The sequence below is a fragment of the Pseudorasbora parva genome, chromosome 10 (assembly GCF_024679245.1).
Source record: "Pseudorasbora parva isolate DD20220531a chromosome 10, ASM2467924v1, whole genome shotgun sequence".
In the NCBI taxonomy this organism is placed as follows: domain Eukaryota; kingdom Metazoa; phylum Chordata; class Actinopteri; order Cypriniformes; family Gobionidae; genus Pseudorasbora; species Pseudorasbora parva.
Genome location: NC_090181.1, coordinates 6,285,572 through 6,305,169, shown reverse-complemented (window position 1 = coordinate 6,305,169; position 19,598 = coordinate 6,285,572). Strand labels below are relative to the sequence as shown.

General features: G+C 41.9%; 1 protein-coding gene across 1 annotated transcript; it reads right to left on the bottom strand.

Moving 5' to 3' along the window:
* Positions 1-14,311: 14,311 nt before the first annotated feature.
* Positions 14,312-19,269, bottom strand: LOC137090823 (uncharacterized). The gene is made up of 8 exons (XM_067454775.1): positions 19,236-19,269; positions 18,440-18,586; positions 16,814-16,960; positions 16,374-16,520; positions 15,947-16,078; positions 14,963-15,121; positions 14,575-14,721; positions 14,312-14,410 (listed from the first exon to the last, which is right to left on the bottom strand). The coding sequence occupies exons 1-8, from the start codon at positions 19,267-19,269 to the stop codon at positions 14,319-14,321; spliced, it is 1,005 nt and encodes a 334-aa protein (XP_067310876.1). The 3' UTR covers positions 14,312-14,318.
* Positions 19,270-19,598: the final 329 nt, after the last annotated feature.

The window sequence follows — 19,598 nt, the reverse complement described above, 5'->3', positions numbered from 1 at the left end:
CAAGTCTGCGGTTTTCGTGAGGAATTGGGCTACTTTAACACAGTTTTGAGTTGCAATTGGGTGGGTTTTGTTGTGAAAACCTGGCAACCCTGTCTAGGGCTCTCCTCTTTTTCTCCGCCTTAAGAGAGAAATGTTTTGCCGACCTTTAAAGATGTGTGGAACAGTGCAGAGAGCGAAACATTGTGCAATCATTTTGTCTGCGTCCATTGCATATCGCGCTGTTTTACTTCCCTTTCACCGGTTAAGAACGTCTTGGGCTGTTTTGCCAGTGTACATTGTAAATGCAAATATCGGATACGGCTCGCTTTTGAAAAGATGATGTAAGCGGGTCGTCAAAAAAAATTGGATATAGTCACCAAATCGGAACTGTGCATCAAGACCTGCAGTGTAAATGCAGCCTCAGATTCCATTTCTCTTGTAGGGGCAGCGATCCGCCTACACACGTCGAATTACAAATCAAGAATTACTCTTGGCCGTACTGCTCGACCCGATCTGGTATGGTACTGCATGGGCTGGGTGTCTTTTGAATGTTCCGCTGGTACTTCAGTGTGTACCTGAAGCGTTGATGAGGCAATGCTGTTTCGCACTTCCTCTATGTTTGCAGAAACACCGGTATTCTCCACAGGCTCCTCTTTTGTGCTGAGATGGCGATGGTTTCTGCGGTACACCTGACCATCTGAAGTGCAAACATGGTAAGATCATTGTGTCAATACACAATGATCTTACCATGTTTGCACTTCAGATTTTTGGCAGGGTGAACAAAAACAGCTGGTTTCCACAGGCCGCACTCTTGTATTCGAACGTGTTGTGCAGTGTGGAGCTGTGACAGTGGACGAGTCGAGCGATCATAATACTTTTTCTGATGCTGCTGCTGCTTTACTCTTTTGGAGTGTACCTCTGTGAAACTGACAATTTCAGGTAAGAGCTGTTTGTTGGTGGTTGGCAGTATGGATCGCAGTCTCCGACTCATGAGAAGCTGGGCAGGTGACTTGAAGTTATCAACAGGTGTATTTCTATACTCTAACAAACAGAGGTAAGGATTTTTCCTGTCCGTCTTGGCTTTTGACAAGATCGATTTTGCGATCTGCACAGTCTTCTCAGCCAAACCATTGCTCTGGGGGTAATAGGGGCTAGTGGTGGTGTGCGTGAAACACCATGTCTTTGCAAAGTCTTCAAACTCCTTTCTATGATATTGTGGACCGTTGTCAGAGACCATTTTCTCCGGGATACCACGTCTTGCGAAGATGACTATGTTTGCGGATGACAGTGGCAGTCGTGGGGGTGTTCAATTTGTCCAATTCAAAGAAGCAGCTATAGTAGTCAACTGTAACCATGTATTCTTCGTTGTTGCAGGCAAAGAGATCTGAAGCTATCACCTGCCATGGTCTAGTTGGTATTTCGTGAGGAATCATGGTCTCCTTGGTGTTTGAACAACGTCTCTCCAGGCAGGCACCGCATCTTTCGACCATGCGTTCTATTTGTTTACACATTCCAGGCCAGAATAGCACATCTCATGCTCTTTGCTTTGACTTCTCCATGCCCATGTGACCGACGTGGATGCGTGTAAGCATATCTTCTCTGAGCGAGCTAGGTATGACTACTTTCTCACCTTTGAGGATGATTCCGTTGATTAATGAGAGTTCATCTCGGAAATTTCAGAAGTCGCTGATGTCTGCTGGACATTTTTTTCTCTCCCCAGGCCATCCATCCAGAATCACTTGTCTGAGCTGAACGAGCTGGCTGTCTAACTCAGTCTCTGCACGGATCTGTTGCAGCTTTGTGTCACTGACAGGTAAGCTTTTGTATACCATGTGAACTTGCATGTCCATTCCTTCACTGACATTGTCGTGCTCTGTCTCTATGAACTTTCTAGAGAGGGTGTCTGCCACTGGAATCTCCTTTCCTGGCCGGTGTGATGTTGATGTCATATTTCTAGAGTTGCAGAATCATTCTTTGAAGTTGAGAAGAGTTGCGGCTAGTGGTTTTTTCATCAATGGTTCGAGCGGCTTATGATCAGACTCCACAATGACTTTTTGGCCATACATGTACTGATGAAAGCGCTTGCAGCCGTGTAGGAATATGTATATTCCAGCAGTGAGTCGACACAACAAAGCATTCCAGAGGCCCCCGAAACCTGAACCGATCGTAAAACTAATCAAGGATGCCCCAACTGGCCCAGAGACAACGGCTCTCCCCCTTTACCTGTGTTATCTTAAAACCAGCACAAGGACAAGATGAGTAACATGACGTTTCCTCTTTGTTCTACAAGCATAACAGCGAGTAGAACCTCACAAAGAAGGAACTCATTTATTACCGACAGGCATAAATTCAAATCGTTATCGGGACACTAAGTCGCTAAAAGCTTTTCGAAGGCCCAGAATCAACCTAGACACTATACAGGACACCTTGTCGCCCCCCCTCCTTTCTTGACCCGCGCATTCCAAAGGCTCTTTGAACATCACACAAAGACCTCACACCAATGCAGACATGAGGAGTTGACTCAAACCATAGATTCAATAACATGAATTAATCCACCCAACAGTGACTTAAACATATACCAAAGTATGTATATTTTCATGTAACTTGTAAAGTTTCTCTGTACGCGAGACACATGTGTTACATATGAATCTTTACCATCTCCTATTCCCATCATGGGAATAGCAAGCTGTTTGATGTCTATGTGATGGATAAATGATTCTCGTCATTTTGATGCAAGGTAAATTTGTGTAAAATGTACTGTGATCACAACAGGAAAGTTGGGTCCTTAAAAGTGTTTTAAGGTTAACCTGATAGGTTAAAGGTTAATCAGACATTACACTAATGATATGCATGAACAGGAGAAGTGGACAGGACACCCGCCCACAACAATATCTCATTGGTCGGAGACGCCCCCAAGGAGGGTCCTAGGGGCCCGTTTAAAACTCCCGGGCAACAAGATATCTTTGCGTTTTGTTTTGCTTCATGCTTTACTGACTGCCGCGTGACTTCTGCTTTGATCGTGCAGGCCTTTCCTGCCTGCACGCAGCGTCCTCTGAGCTAAACTAAACTAATAAAGACACACATTCATACAGTTACTGGGAAAGGGATGTTTTTTAATGGAAATGAGTGAAGTCCCAATTATTTCTTAGCCACAACCTGAGAATCAATATACTAGCAGATCAAACTTAGATTGTTCGCTTAATGATCCCCTGGATCAAACCAGAGGACACTGCCACTCCTGCAGCCCTCTAATTTTACTTTTTCACACACCCCTCGACCAATTGGGAGGGGTGGGGGGTACTGGTTTGCTTATCTCAAATGATTGGAAATTTGATCCCTTACCATCTCTATCGGCCAGTTCATTTAAATCACACTCAATCACTATTACTCACCCTGTTAAAATCCATGTGGTAGTGGTCTATTGTCCTCCAGGTCACCTCTGTAACTTTGTGGAGGAGTTGGATGTGCTACTTTCTAGCTTCCCTGAGGACGGCACTCCTCTGATTCTGCTTGGTGACTTCAACATCCCTCTCCCGACTTCCCCACACTACTGACTTCATTTGACTTAAAATTAGTATCTACTACGGCTACTCACAAATCAGGTAACCAATTAGACCTTGTCTACACATGCAACTGCTCCACGGACAACACTTTAGTTACTCCATTACACACCTCAGACCACTTTCTCATCACTCTTAACCTTATACTGACTCCTGACACAACACACACTCCTACACAGATTAGCTTTCGGCATAATCTACGCTCACTCTCTCCCTCTCGCCTATCCACTATGGTTTCATCTTCACTCCCTCCTCCTACTCAGTTCTCAGTACTGGACACTAACAGTGCTACTGACACTGTTTGCTCCACTCTAACATAGACAGTTTTTGCCCCCTTTCATCTAGACCAGACCAGCCCGCCCCACCCCATCTGCCCCCTGGCTGTCTGATGTTCTCCGTGAACATCGCTCTGGACTCAGGGTGGCAGAGAGGAAATGGCGGAAATCTAAAAACTATACTAATCTTACCTTGTATCAGTCTCTTCTCTATTCTTTCTCTACAAATGTCTCCACTGCTAAAACAACATACTACCACAACAAAATCAACAATTGCTCGGACTCTCGCACACTCTATAAAACATTCTCCTCTCTTCTTTGTCCTCCTCCTCCCCGTCCTTCATCAACTCTTACAGCTGATGACTTTGCATCATTTTTCACAAACAAAACATCTCTCATCAGGAACCAGTTCAACTCACCACAAACTGACACGCACATCTCAACAACTAACACAAATACGCTTCCATCCTTCTCTATTATGTGAGACCTGTGTGAGACCCATGAGTGCAAATTTTAGCAGGCAACCTTGCCAAAATAACACACATTTTACGGAGAACCCCCTGGAGAACCTATTGTTTAGGGCTAGTAGTTGGCAGGTTTTGTTGTAAAAACTTGGAAACCCTGTCTGCATGCGCGCTGGAATCAGGCTGGAATACACAATCTTTGCCGGTGTTGTAAAAAAATAAAAATGTAATGATACACAGAGTACTTACCCAACATGATCATCATTTCTGAGAGAAATTGTGATGGTGAATGCATATACGAACAAGCTCTCCGTTTAGGATTCGATCAAATATAATCCAACCCCCTTTGATGACGGATGATTACGTTACTGTTAATCATCTGTCCATCATCGTCTAAAGCCCGCCCTGATGATTTCATTGGTCCGAACAGTTTCTGTCCAGGGATAATTACTCCTCTATGGAGCGAGGTCATACCGAACTGCCCGACCTAAAATTTTGTGGGCTGGGCTAAGTTCGTCTGGCATCCAGGCTACTCCTTCAGGTAATTTCTTCTTCAATCACTCCTGCGCTCACTCACATTGTCAACACTTCTCTTCACACGGGAAACTTTCCCATAGCATTTAAGCAGGCTCGGGTAACCCCACTGCTTAAGAAACCCTCTCGTAATCCAGCGCTTTTAGAAAACTACAGACCGGTATCCCTTCTGCCTTTCATTGCAAAGACACTTGAGCGAGTTGTGTTCAATCAACTCTCTATGTTTCTTGAACAGAACAAACTCCTGGACAACAACCAATCCGGCTTCAAAAGTGACCACTCGACTGAGGCTGCCTTTCTCTCGGTAACTGAGGCACTGAGACTGGCAAAAGCAGCTTCCAAATCCTCAGTGCTCATTCTGCTGGATCTGTCTGCTGCTTTTGACACAGTTAACCACCAGATCCTCCTGTCAACACTTAAGATGATGGGTATCTCAGGAACTGCTCTCCAGTGGTTCAGGTCTTACCTCTCTGGTAGGTCCTACAGGGTGTCATGGAGAGGTGAAGTGTCTAAGTCACATCATCTAGCTACTGGGGTTCCCCAGGGCTCAGTGCTTGGACCACTTCTCTTCTCCATCTACATGTCATCATTAGGCTCTGTCATTCAGAAACACGGCTTCTCCTTTCACTCCTATGCTGATGACACTCAACTCTACTTCTCATTTCAACCAGATGATCCTACAGTCAGTGTTCGTATCGCTGCCTGTCTGACAGACATTTCTGACTGGATGAAAGAGCATCATCTTAAACTGAATCTTGCAAAGACAGAATTACTTGTTGTCTCAACCAACCCAGCACTTCATCAAAATTTCTCCATTCAGCTCGGTTCATCAACCATAACTCCATCTACGACAGCCAGGAACCTTGGAGTTGTGATTGATGACCATTTAAACATCACTGACCACATTACTGCAACAGCCCGGTCCTGCAGATTTGCCTTCTACAACATTAGAAAGATTAGACCTTTCCTATCAGAACACAACTGCACAACTCCTGATTCAAGCTCTTGTTCTCTCCAGACTGGACTATTGTAATGCTCTTCTAGCTGGCCTTCCAGCATGCACTATCAAACCCTTGCAGCTGATCCAGAATGCAGCGGCGAGAGTGGTCTTTAATGAGCCGAAGAGAGCCCATGCCACGCCTCTCTTCATCAGACTGCACTGTATGCCAATGGCTGCTCGCATCAAATTCAAGGCACTGGTTCTCGCCTACAAAGCAACCACTGGCTCTGCACCAATATACCTAAACTCGCTTGCTCAGACTTACACACCCTCCAGAAGCTTGCATTCTGCGAGTGAGCGACACATTGTGGTTTCATCCCAAAGAGGAATGAAATCACTCTCACGGACATTTTCCTGGACCGTTCTCATCTCAATTCGTGCTGCTAAAAAACATCTTAAGACACATCTTTTCCAATTGCACCTGACCAATAAAGAATAGCACGTAACTATCAATTTAAATTTGGTTTGTTTGTCCAAAAAAAAAAAAAAAACATTTGTGTGTAGTGTGCTTAATTACCTGAGACTTCTTACAGCTCTTACAGGTTGTTGGCCTTGTTTGTTTCGTTGCTTCTATTGCTCTCCCCTTTTTTGTAGGTCGCTTTGGATAAAAGCATCTGCTAAATGATTAAATGTAAAATGTAAAACGAGTTTAGGGGAGAGTGGGGCACAACCTATAGCCTAGTTGACTGTTTCAGTTTGTGAGGTTTCGGATCCTTTTTTCCCCCACATTAATTTCTCAAATATCTAGTACAATTGTGTGGTTTTGTTTTATTAATACAGTGTATACTTTTTTCTTGATTTACCCAAGAGTGAAAGTGAAATAGTGACATGCCTCATAGGCTATGTCGGGTAGGCTGCCTACATACAGTAAAATGAGCATGACAGCTTAAAACGTTATCTGATATAATCCCAGAAATATCTAAGACAAACTTCAATATTTTGTCTATAAAATACAATTATTATTTTTTTAAAAGTAAAATAATAGCATTTTAAAATAATTAGCCTAGAAATAATAATAAATAATAAAATCTATTTCATTTAGTAGCGATATCAGTCTTCCTTCAGTATTGGAAGTATTAGCGGCATCCAATAGCCACATAGGGGCTCGATAGTGGGCTTGTGACTCGTTCGCACTTCATCATCTTGATATTAAAGAAAGACGATGCGAATTTGCCTTCTTTGGTTTTATTTACACACGACATGAAATACGATACGGTCAACAGAAAGTTGTCTCCCGCTACTCGCGCCTTCCGACCATCACAAACAATATGACAAAGGAAATAATAAAGGAAAACGGAAGTGATCACCTGTGCCCCCGTGACCGTGAAGAACCTATTAGAAATAACAAGAATTAACGCACTTACAGGTAGTATCAAGTAGCAAGACTTTCAGGGCATCATGCGTATGTGCAAGAGCTCTTGTACCTCTCCCTTTACCTCTGCCACTAATGGACTGCAAATTTATATAGTGTACCAGTAGGTTTCTGTCAAAGGAATAGTTCACTCAAAAATTTAAATTTTCTCATAATGTACTCATGAAAAACTCAGTTTCAGTCAAGCTTGAGTACCTATAGAGTATTATTGCATCCTTCATATCTCCGAAAAGTCTGTTATCTCCGATTAAGTATATTTATTAAAGAAATATAGGCTGTACCGAGTCTTTCCGGAAAAAAAACGAGCACCTGGAGGCGGAGTTAAAGAATGACGAGCACACACAAAGCGGTGACGTCCTCAAGCGTGGAGAAGAAAAGGCTACCCTAAATAAACCACGGCTATCAATCAGATTCAACTAGTACAGATATGATCCAGAATCAGATCCGGAGGATGAAATAAATTGAACAGGAGAAACAGCAGCAGCAGGACGTCCGTCTCTGTGGTATGTACTGTATTTAGTGGCCTGTCAACATTTGTGTGTGTTTACTCGGGGTTTATGATGACATGATTCAGTTTATGGACTATTGTATGCGACTAAACCACAATAAACAAACTGACACCTATATTGGTCAGCTAAACAAATGTATTTAAACTCACACCATAGATCGCATGCTCCATTGATAAATTAACTAACGTTATACACGATCGTGTTGTTGACTGATGTTTACTTACGCGACGATAGCCAACATAGACATTTGAAGCAGTTTTACTCACCGCCTGTTTCCAAAGCACGACCGGGAACCTTTATCGCTGGGACCGCTCCGTCAAAAACACACTTCTTTGGTAACTTGATTTCGTGAAGTCCTAACGGCAGTGACCGTGGAGATCCACTTTTGCAACACTACCGAAGCGTGATGTTGTGACGCTTCCCGTCATTTTTGCGTTCAAATCGGTTCAAATGCAGCGCTGCCTTCCCAGAATGCTGTGCTGAAGCGTTGAAGACGCTCGCCGTCACCCATAGGAATAAATTGGAGCGCGGCACGACAGAAGTGTTGCACGGACGAGTGGATCTGCAGCTGAGAGCAGTGTTTATGGGCGTGCATTTCCTCTCTCTCGTCTCAGTCACGCGCACGCGCACCCTTTCGGGAGAAGAGCCCGTACGGCCCATACAAGGACCTTCCGCTCTGTCGACGTCAAGCAGACCCATACTCGAAAAAACCTCTCCGAAACTTGTGAGAAACTGGAAGGAGTATTTTTGAAACAGAAATACTCCATCAAACGTCCAACATTAGTTTTTGAAACTTTGTCTATGTTTAGGATGGGAATCCAAATCTTTAACAGAGTAAAAAGCTCAGTATGCATGAAACAGTATTTCACCCTGTCTCCTCAAATAGAGTACTATTGACAACTATAGGGGGCGATTTATATTATATAATGAGAAAATACAACATTAATCCATTTTCCAAACCGTGTTTTTGTCTTACCCTGAATCATTATGGTGCACTTATAACAACTACAACTCTTTACAAGAAAGGTTGAATCATTATCACAAGGGGAGTCTGACTAGTTTACTTTTACTAATTTGGCCAAAATCCAATACACAAAAAACAGCGTGATTTCAACCACATCAACAACACCCCCCAAAAAACTGTATTGAAAATATAACGCAGCTTGACCCTTGCAAACATAATACCATCTGAGGACTCTCTTTACATAAAAACATAAAATAGAAAATAAAGATGATACTCAACAGTCCTTTTCTGCTTGGTGGTAGGTAGGAAGTCCTGATGAAAGACCAAGGTCCACACAAAAAGAGAAAAGGAAAAAGTCCCCTGGTTCAGAGTCCCTAAAAAAATTAGGGTATCCTTCAGCTGTACCAAATCTCCAGAGTAGTCCAAAATGTATACACTTGACCAGAGTTGGCACATATGAAAGGTTTACCACACACAGTCTCCAGTCCCCAGAGGTAAGCCACAAAAAAAAAAAAACCTTTACTATGGCAATTACTCTGAGCTATATTAGCCAAAATAAACACGCCACCTCACCAAACAACCTCTCATTTCAAAATGGCCGCCCTTCCCCTTTATTGGTCAGCCCATCACAATAAGAGTCCCCTTAAACAAAAAGGCACATGTACATATATAATGACCTATATATATATATATATATATATATATATATATATATATATATATATATATATATATATATATATATATATATATATATAGTGAGCATGCTGCTGGGCTTTACTGTGATATGTTTATATTGGGGTTATTTCAGACCGGTCTGGTAGGAACCGCTGCGGAGGCGTACAGTCCCTGTGTGACTCGCCATAAACATAAACAGAGAGAAGTAGCTCCGGCTGTAATGTTCTTCCGCAAGAATGCAGTTCTAATTATTAACTGCTACAGCACAAAAAGTTACGGACTGCAGCATTAAGTGGCCTTTAATTTGATTAATATATCAAAATAATGATATTTTCATAAGGGCACAGCTTTTGTTTTGGTGTGTTTTTTTTTCAAAATCAAAGAATAAAAAATAAAAAAATAAAAAAAACTGTATTCTGCTAACTGGTCAAACTCTCATCCTCACTACTGAGCACTACCACCTAGCAATGTCCTAACCACCCAGTACAATCTGGACACTACAGAGCATAAACACTTAAAACACAGCTAACACTACAGCCAGAAGGGTCCAGAATTATACATTAGTTAGTAATACACTAACAATAAATTATGAACTTAACATGCAGTTAAACCAACAACTTAAGATATCAATTGCCACACATCCAATGTTCGTTAAAATGTTTATTAAGCTCACGCACACATACACACACACACACACACACACACACACACACACACACACACACACACACACACACACACACACACACACACACACACACACACACACACACACACACACACACACACACACACAGAGATTACGTTTACATGGACAGCAGTAATCTAATTATTGACCTTATTCTGAATAAGACAATATTCTGATTAAGGTGTTTACATGACTTGCTTTTTGAATAATTCGGTCAAGCTCATAGCGTGACTTTGGCAGGTCTGTTAAAATGTAATGGGCTCAGGAAACCCGCTGTAACTTCACCTGCGGGTGTCGCTGTTGGACAGTGTTACTTTGCATTAAAAAGTATAAAAATCACTAGTTTTTATGTTTTATATACATTCACATTTTTTTATTTTTGTAATATTATGTATTGTCTCTTTGAGTATTTATGAAGAGACTCTGCCCCTCTTTGCTCCTTCTTGACAGCCTACATTTAGAATAATAGCTTTGATTAAAGGGGTGTGAAATACTCAGTTTCAGTCAATCTCATGTCAATCTTGAGTACCTATAGAGTAGTATTGCATCCTTCATATCTCCGAAAAGTCTTTAGTTTTATTATATTTATAAAAGAAATACAGGCTGTACTGAGTCTTTCCGAAAAAAACAAGCACCTGGAGGTGTATCGAGTGGGCGGAGCTAAAGAATGACGAGCACACACAAAGCGGTGACGTCCTCAAGCGTGGAGAAGAAAAGGCTACCCTAAATAAACCATGGCTATCAATCAGATTCAACTAGTACAGATATGATCCAGAATCAGATCCGGAGGCTGAAATAAATTGAACAGGAGAAACAGCAGCAGCAGGACGTCCGTCTCTGTGGTATGTACTGTATTTAGTGGCCTGTCAACATTTGTGTGTGTTTACGATGACATGATTCGGTTTATGGACTATTGTATGCGACTAAACCTTAGCAGTAGCAAGCAAAACAGTTTTGCACATCAGACTAGTGTAACGTTATACATAGAACAACAATGGAGTAACCGTTAGCGCATTTGAATGACTAAGCACGCTTTGTGAGAACGCTAGCTTTATGTTTGGGTGGTTTTACAATAAACAAACTGACACCTATATTGGTCAGCTAAACAAAAGTATTTAAACACACACCATAGATCGCATGCTCCATTGATAAATTAACTAACGTTATACACGATCGTGTTGTTTACTGATGTTTACTCACGCGACGATAGCCAACATAGACATTTGAAGCAGTTTTACTCACCGCCTGTTTCCAAAGCACGACCGGGAACCTTTATCGCTGGGACCGCTCCGTCAAAAACACACTTCTTTGGTAACTGTTGATTTGGTGAAGTCCTGTGACAGCAGTGACCGTGGAGATCCACTTTTGCGACACGACTGAAGCGATGTTGTGACGCTTCCCGTCATTTCTGTGTTCAAATCGGTTCAAATGCAGCGCTGCCTTCCCAGAATGCTGTGCTGAAGCGTTGAAGCCGCTTGACGTCACCCATAGGAATAAAGTGGAGCGCGGCACGACAGAAGTGTTGCACGGACGAGTGGATCTGCACCTGAGAGCAGTGTTTATGGGCGTGCATTTCCTCTCTCGCCTCAGTCACGCACGCGCACGCACCCTTTCGGGAGAAGAGCCCGCACGGCCCATACAAGGACCTTCCGCTCTGTCGACGTCAAGTGGACCCATACTCGAAAAAACCTCTCCGAAACTTGTGAGAAACCTGAAGGAGTATTTCTGACACAGAAATACTTAATCAAACGTCCAACTTAGTGTTTGAAACTTTGTCTATGTTTAGGATGGGAATCCAAATCTTTAACAGTGTAAAAAGCTCAGTATGCATGAAACAGCATTTCACCCCCCCCTGTAATGATGAAAAAGGTTTAAAAATCGTGATAGTTTGGATTGTTTTTCCTGTCGTCGAGCCACAGCGTTCACTGAATGACCCATCTGGTTCGCGATTACAGATACAAACTTATTGTATTTTACTTTTAAAACGAGCATAATAATTAGAACAAAAATAAACAATATAGGAGGATGCAGTGTTCAGAATGAACAGTCAAGCAAAACACACACCGCCCATAGCAACGCGTTATGGCAACAACATTTCAGACTTACAGATACGTAAAAGATAAACGGGACTTCTCCGCCATTTGTTGTTTTGTACACGTGGTTATATTAATTATAATTCAAATTCTGTTTTATTTGGCACAATATTATTGATAATTGTTGAAAGGGGCCCTTTTGATTAATTTTTAAAAAAGGGCAGGGCTCGAACCCTCAAAGCCCTCCCCTTTGCACTAGTGTGTGCGTAACGTTATATGTGCTGTCACAAAATGCGGCGAAATCTCCGACACAGCGTTAATAGTTAGATTAAGGTGTGTACATGTCTGTAATGCTCTCCGATAATGAGACTAAAATAGGCATACTCCACGTGTCTTAAAGCAGCACTAGGTAACTTTTCAACCTTAATAATATATTTTCAAGACTCTTGTGATGATGCATCGACTTATAATAGGTTGAGTGACACGTCTGCCAAAGCTTGATAGGGTCTGTATCGTTTTTAATCGTACTTTTAAACTTCGAGTTTCAGGTAGTAACCTGAGAACAAAAAGAACTACACAATTCGACTGCTTTACGGCATTTACGTCACTTCCACCAACACCCACACTTCCTTAAATTCGGACGTGCGAGCCCAACTTTGTTCGTCGGATAATATAGTCATGTCCGAAGCAGCACAGACAAATAAGAAAGAAAAGGTTTTGATGGAGGAAAGCAATAAGAGGAAACGAAAAAGTGATCGGCTTAAAGGCAGGACGAGGATCAACATGTGACCAGCGTTTGCTCGTCGGCGTGAGCTGAAGAAGGCGTGCCCGACCGATGCTGTCATGCTTGTTATGGTGATTACCTACCACTCAAACACTGAACTGAAGTATCATATAGTTCGATTATGACTTTAATCGGATTAAGGTCATTAGAAATCGTATTGTCTTAATCAGATTAATATCGGAGCATTGTTGTCTATGTAACTCACTCACTCTCTCACTCTCTCTCTCTCTCACTCACTCACTCACTCACTCACTCACTCACTCACTCACTCACTCACTCACTCACTCACTCACTCACTCACTCACTCACTCACTCACTCACTCACTCACTCACTCACTCACTCACTCACTCACTCTTTACTCTGTTAAAGACTTGGATTCCCATCCTAAACATAGACAAAGTTTCAAACACTAAGTTGGACGTTTGATGGAGTATTTCTGTGTCAAAAATACTCCTTCCGGTTTCTCACAAGTTTCGGAGAGTTTGTTTCGAGTATGGGTCCGCTTGACGTCGACAGAGCGGAACGTCCTTGTATGGGCCGTGCGGGCTCTTCTCCTGAAAGGGCGCGCGCGTGCGTGACTGAGGCAAAAGAGCAAATGCACGCCCATAAACACTGCTCTCAAGGTGCAGATCCACTCGTCCGTGCAACACTTCTGTCGTGCCGCGCTCCACTTTATTCCTATGGGTGACGTCAAGCGGCTTCAACGCTTCAGCACAGCATTCAGCGCTGCATTTGAACCGATTTGAACGCAGAAATGACGGGAAGCGTCACAACATCACGCTTCGGTCGTGTCGCAATAGTGGATCTCCATGGTCTCTGCTGTCACAGGACTTCACCAAATCAACAAGAAGTGTGTTTTTGACGAAGCGGTCCCAGCGATAAAGGTTCCCGGTCGTGCTTTGGAAGCAGGCGGTGAGTAAAACTGCTTCAAATGTCTATGTTGGCTATCGTCGCGTGAGTAAACAACACGATCGTGTATAACGCTTGCTACTGCTAAGGTTTAGTCGCATACAATAGTCCATAAACCGAATCATGTCATCATAAACCACGAGTAAACGCACACAAATGTTGACAGGCCACTAAATACAGTACATACCACAGAGACGGACGTCCTGCTGCTGCTGTTTCTCCAATTTATTTCATCCTCCGGATCTGATTCTGGATCATATCTGTATTAGTTGAATCTGGGTAGCGTTACCATGGTTTATTTAGGGTAACGTTTTCTTGAAGGATGTCACCGCTTTCAGCATTCTCTCGTGCAGTAGCTGCGCGCTCGTCATTCTTTAGCTCCGCCCACACGATACGCCTCCAGGCGCTCGGTTTTTTCTGGAAAGACTCGATACAGCCTATCTTTCTTTTATAAATATAATAAAACTAAAGACTTCTCGGAGATATGAAGGATGCAATACTACTCTATAGGTACTCAAGATTGACTGAAACTGAGTGTTTCACCCCCCCTTTAATCCAGCTCTGATTCTCACTCCGACACAGGAACACATGAGGGCTCAGCCACATCCAATGGAAAATACTTTTTGAAGAAAGCACTCATTTTCTTCTCTTTAGTAATTTCTGAAAAAATAAGAAAATAAATAATATGTTATTAGAAACATCACTAACCACAGAACTGAACAACTAGTTGTTAATGACGTTAAATGCGGTCGTCACTCCTGAAACTTTACAGTGTGTGTGTGGACATTGTAATATTGCATCTCAAATGCTCTGTTGACATTCACCTCCTGGGCCGGTGATTTTAGGAGAGGCATTCATGCCATCACTGACATCCACCTTCTGATCTTCTGCAGACACAGGTTCAGTGTCAGGCGCATCCAACGGGAAATACTTTTTAAAGAAAGCACTTATTTTCTTGCCTTCAGTACTTTCTGAAAAAAGAAGAAAACAAATAATATGTTATTAGAAACATCACTAAATGCAGATAAAAAATTAATAATTAGTCTAGCTTGGCGTGACAACCGCATTTACAAAAACTATACACAGTGTGTACGGAACAGAACTGAACTGACAGTTGTTAATGACATCAAATGCGGTCGTCACTCCTGAGACTTTACAGTTTGTACATTGGCCATTGTAATGTTGACTCTCAAATGCTCTGTTGACATTCACCTCTTTTTGGGCTGTACTTTTCGATCCCACTGCTGCTCCCTGGCCAGCCGACGCCAACCAGATCCATTTCAGCTGTTGGCTCGGGAACAGCCGGATCCATCCAGAAAAGCATTTGGTAGAATTCATTCATCTTTCTCGCCATCCACTCTTTGGTAGTTTCTGAAAAAGAAATGTGTTATTAGAAACATCTCAACCACAGATTAGACATGACTAATTAGTCTGACTGGAAAGACATTTCTGTTTGCTTCTCATTGTAATGTTGCATCTCAAATGCTCTGTTCACATCAGGGTTGGGAAGGACACTTTTAAAGTGTATTTCACCACACATTACAAAATACATGCTTTAAAATGTAATTTGTAACATATTTCATAAGATTACACAAGTTTTGTAACGTAATCTAAATAAATACTTTGGCGATATTTGCGTCACCGGAGTAATTTTTTCAGAAACAAAATGCATAAATCTCTCGTCTCCGGGGGATATGAGAGGGGGGAGCACGATCATTCGAATATACTCCAAGGTTTCTACTGATAGAAAGCCATATGCTAATCGCTGAAGTAACCCTTTAATTAAGGCATGTAACACAAAGGGACCTACAAACATAGGACTGGGTTTTCCTCTGCAAATTATTTTAAACAACATTAGTTGTCCACAATATTTACGGAAGCAAAAAAATGCTGACAATCTTAAGAAATGAAATAAAATAAAAATACTGCTCAAGAAGGCAACATGACGCATTACGATCTGGGGTGTGTAAACTTTTTGAATTGAATTTCTGTTTACATCTCATTTGTTCTTCACACACACAGTTCAGTAATTTAGAGCAGAGACACCTGCATTTACAAAAACTATACACAGTGTGTACGGAACAGAACTGAACAACTAGTTGTTAATGACGTTAAATGTGGTCGTCCCTCCTGAAACTTCACAGTGTGTGCGTGGACATTGTAATATTGCATCTCAAATGCTCTGTTGACATTCACCTCCTTGGCCGTTCATTTCAGGAGAAGCATCACTAACATCAACCTTCCAACCAGACACAGGTTCAGATTCAGGCGCATCCAGCGGGAAATACTTTTTGAAGAAAGCACTTATTTTCTTGTCTTTAGTATTTTCTGAAAAAAGAAGAAAACAAATAATATGTTATTAGAAACATCACTAACTGCAGGTCAAAAATGAATAATTAGTCCAACATGAAATTAAATTTCTGTTTGCATCTCAATCGTTCTGCACACACACAGTTCAGTGATTTACGGGAGTGTCGACCACATTTACTCAAACTATACTCAGTGTGTAAGGAACAGAACTGATAGTTGTTAATGATGTTAAATGCGGTCGTCATTCCTGAAACTTCAAAGTGTGTGCGTGGACATTGTAATATTGCATCTCAAATGCTCTGTTGACATTCACCTCCTGGGCCGTTGATTTTAGGAGAGGCATTCATGCCATCACTGACATCCACCTTCCGATCTTCTGCAGACACAGGTTCAGTGTCAGGCGCATCTAACGGGAAATACTTTTTGAAGAAAGCACTTATTTTCTTGTCTTTAGTACTTTCTGAAAAAAGAAGAAAACAAATAACATGTTATTAGAAACATCACTAACTGCAGATCAAAAATTTATAAATAATCCAACATGAAAATAAATTTCTGTTTGCATCTCAATCATTCTGCACACACACAGTTCAGTAATGTACAGCAGTGTCGACCACATTTACAAAAACTACACGCAGTGTGTACGGAAAAGAACTGATAGTTAAATGGCGTTAAATGCTGTCGTCACTCCTGAAACTTTACAGTGTGTGCGTGGACATTGTAATATTGCATCTCAAATGCTCTGTTGACATTCACCTCCTGGGCCGTTGATTTTAGGAGAGGCATTCATGCCATCACTGACATCCACCTTCCGATCTTCTGCAGACACAGGTTCAGTGTCAGGTGCATCCAACGGGAAATACCTTTTGAAGAAAGCACTTATTTTCTTGTCTTTAGTACTTTCTGAAAAAAGAAGAAAACAAATAACATGTTATTAGAAACATCACTAACTGCAGATTAAAAATTAATAATTAATCCAACATGAAAATAAATTTCTGTTTGTATCTCAATCGTTCTGCACACACACAGTTCAGTAATTTACAGCAGTGGCGACCACATTTACACAAACTATACGCAGTGTGTACAGAACAGAACTGATAGTTGTTAAAGGGGGGGTGAAATGCTGTTTCATGCATACAGAGCTTTTTACACCTTTAAAGACTTGGATTCCCATCCTAAACATAGACAAAGTTTCAAAAACTAATGTTGGACGTTTGATGGAGTATTTCTGTGTTAAAAATACTCCTTCCGGTTTCTCACAAGTTTCGGCGAGTTTTTTTCGAGTATGGGTCTACTTGACGTTAAATAGAGCGGAAGGTCCTTGTATGGGCTGTACGGGCTCTTCTCCCGGAAGGGTGCGCGCGCGCGTGACTAGAGGGAGAGAGAGGAAATGCACGCTGTAAACAGTCTCTCAGGTGCAGATCCAGTCCGTGAACACTTCTGTCGCGCCGCGCTCCACTTTATTCCTATGGGTGACGTCGAGCGGCTTCAACGCTTCAGCACAGCATTCCGGGAAGGCAGCGCTGCATTTGAACCGATTTGAACGCAGAAATGACGGGAAGCTTCAAGGCATCGTTTCAGTCGCGTGGCAAAGTGGATTTCCACGGTCACTGCTGTCACAGGACTTCACCAAATCATACCAAAGAAGTGTGTTTTTGACAGAGCGGTCCTGCTTTGGAAGATGCCGGTGAGTAAATCAACTTCAAATGTCTCTGCTATTGGCTACCGTCGCATGAGTAAACATCAGTAAACTATACGATCGCGTGCTTCGTCATTCAAATGCGCTAACGGTTACTCCATTGTTGTTCTGTATAACGTTACACTATTCTGACTCTGACGTGCAAAACCGTTTTGCTTGCTACCTCTAAGGTCTAACTTAGTCACATACAATAGTCCATAAACCGAATCATGTCCTCATAAACTGCACACAAAGGCCCCTAAATACAGTACATACCACAGAGATGGACGTCCTGATGTTGCCGTTTCTCCTGTTCAATTTATTTCAGCCTCAGATTTGATTGTGGATCATTATCTGTATTAGCTGAGATAGATGGGTTTCTCCACGCTTGAGGACGTCATCGCTTTGCGCTTGTCATTCTTTAGCTCCGCCCACACGATACGCCTCCAGGCGCTCGTTTTTTTCCGGAAAGACTCGGTACAGCCCATATTTCTTTTATAAATATGATAAAACTAAAGACTTTTCGGAGATATGAAGGATGCAATACTACTCTATAGGTACTCAAGATTGACATGAGATTGACTGAAACTGAGTGTTTCACCCCCCCTTTAATGTGACGTTAAATGTGGTCGTCACTCCTGAAACTTTACAGTGTGTGTGTGGACATTGTAATATTGCATCTCAAATGCTCTGTTGACATTCACCTTCTGGGCCGTTCATTTTAGGAGAGGCATTCATGCCATCACTGACATCCACCTTCTGATCTTCTGCAGACACAGGTTCAGTGTCAGGCGCATCCAACGGGAAATACTTTTTGAAGAAAGCACTCATTTTCTCGTCTTTAGTACTTTCTGAAAAAAGAAGAAAACAAATAATATGTTATTAGAAACATCACTAACTGCAGGTCAAAAATGTATAACTAGTCCAACTTGAAAGAAATTTCTGTTTGCATCTCAATCGTTCTGCACACACACAGTTCAGTAATTTACAGCAGTGTCGACCACATTTACAAAAACTTTACTCAGTGTGTACAGAACAGAACTGAACAACTAGTTGTTAATGATGTACAATGAGAGATCTAAGAGATGACAGATGATAAGACCAGAGATTTATCTCGTCTGTATGTGCAGTCCAGGAAATCACAGGTAAAGTAGTATGAGCCTGGACTTATTCGTGTTGCCAGATCTTGCAAGCAAATCAGCAGAAAAGCTCATAAAAAAACGAATAAATTAAATACTGCAACCCACACCAGAAGACATTAATAACGGCACAAACTCAAACGCTGTATGAGCCAAGCTTAAATAAAATGAAATAAAAACTTCTTGGACATGGCAACACAGCGAGAGTGGGCTCTGAAGTTTCAGGAGTAAGTTGTGGTCCGTATACACATGGAATGATCATTTTGGGGACTCACTCCTGCATTTAAATGTATTTTAAAAACTTCACAGTGTGTGCGTGGACATTGTAATGTTGACTCTCAAATGCTCTGTTGACATTCACCTTCTGGGCCGCTCATTTCAGGAGAAGCATTCATGCCATCACTGACATCCACCTTCCGATCTTCTGCAGACACAGGTTCAGTGTCAGGAACGTTTGCATCTGGGACACACGATTCCTTGGGTTCGACTGGATCCAATTCAGGTTCCGTCACGAGATCACACAAAGGCTCAGCCGGATCGATCGGAAAATACTTTTGTAAGCAAGCACTCATTTTCTTAATCACTTTAGTAAAAAGAAGAAGAAAACAAATAATCTTTTATTAGAAACATCACTAACCACAGATCAAAAATGAATAATTAGTCCAACTTGAAATACATTTCTGTTTGCATCTTATTCGTTCTGCACACACACAGTTCAGTAATT

What these genes read in the sequence shown, in the direction of transcription:
- LOC137090823 (XM_067454775.1), bottom strand. Translation starts at nt 19,269, where the DNA reads ATGAATGCTTCTCCTGAAATGAGCGGCCCAGAAG. An exon ending in TGAAATGAGCGGCCCAGAAG is followed by an intron (nt 18,587 to 19,235) that starts GTGAATGTCAAC and finishes TTCTTTTTTCAG; the next exon opens with AAAGTACTAAAGACGAGAAA. An exon ending in TAAAATCACCGGCCCAGGAG is followed by an intron (nt 14,411 to 14,574) that starts GTGAATGTCAAC and finishes TTATTTTTTCAG; the next exon opens with AAATTACTAAAGAGAAGAAA.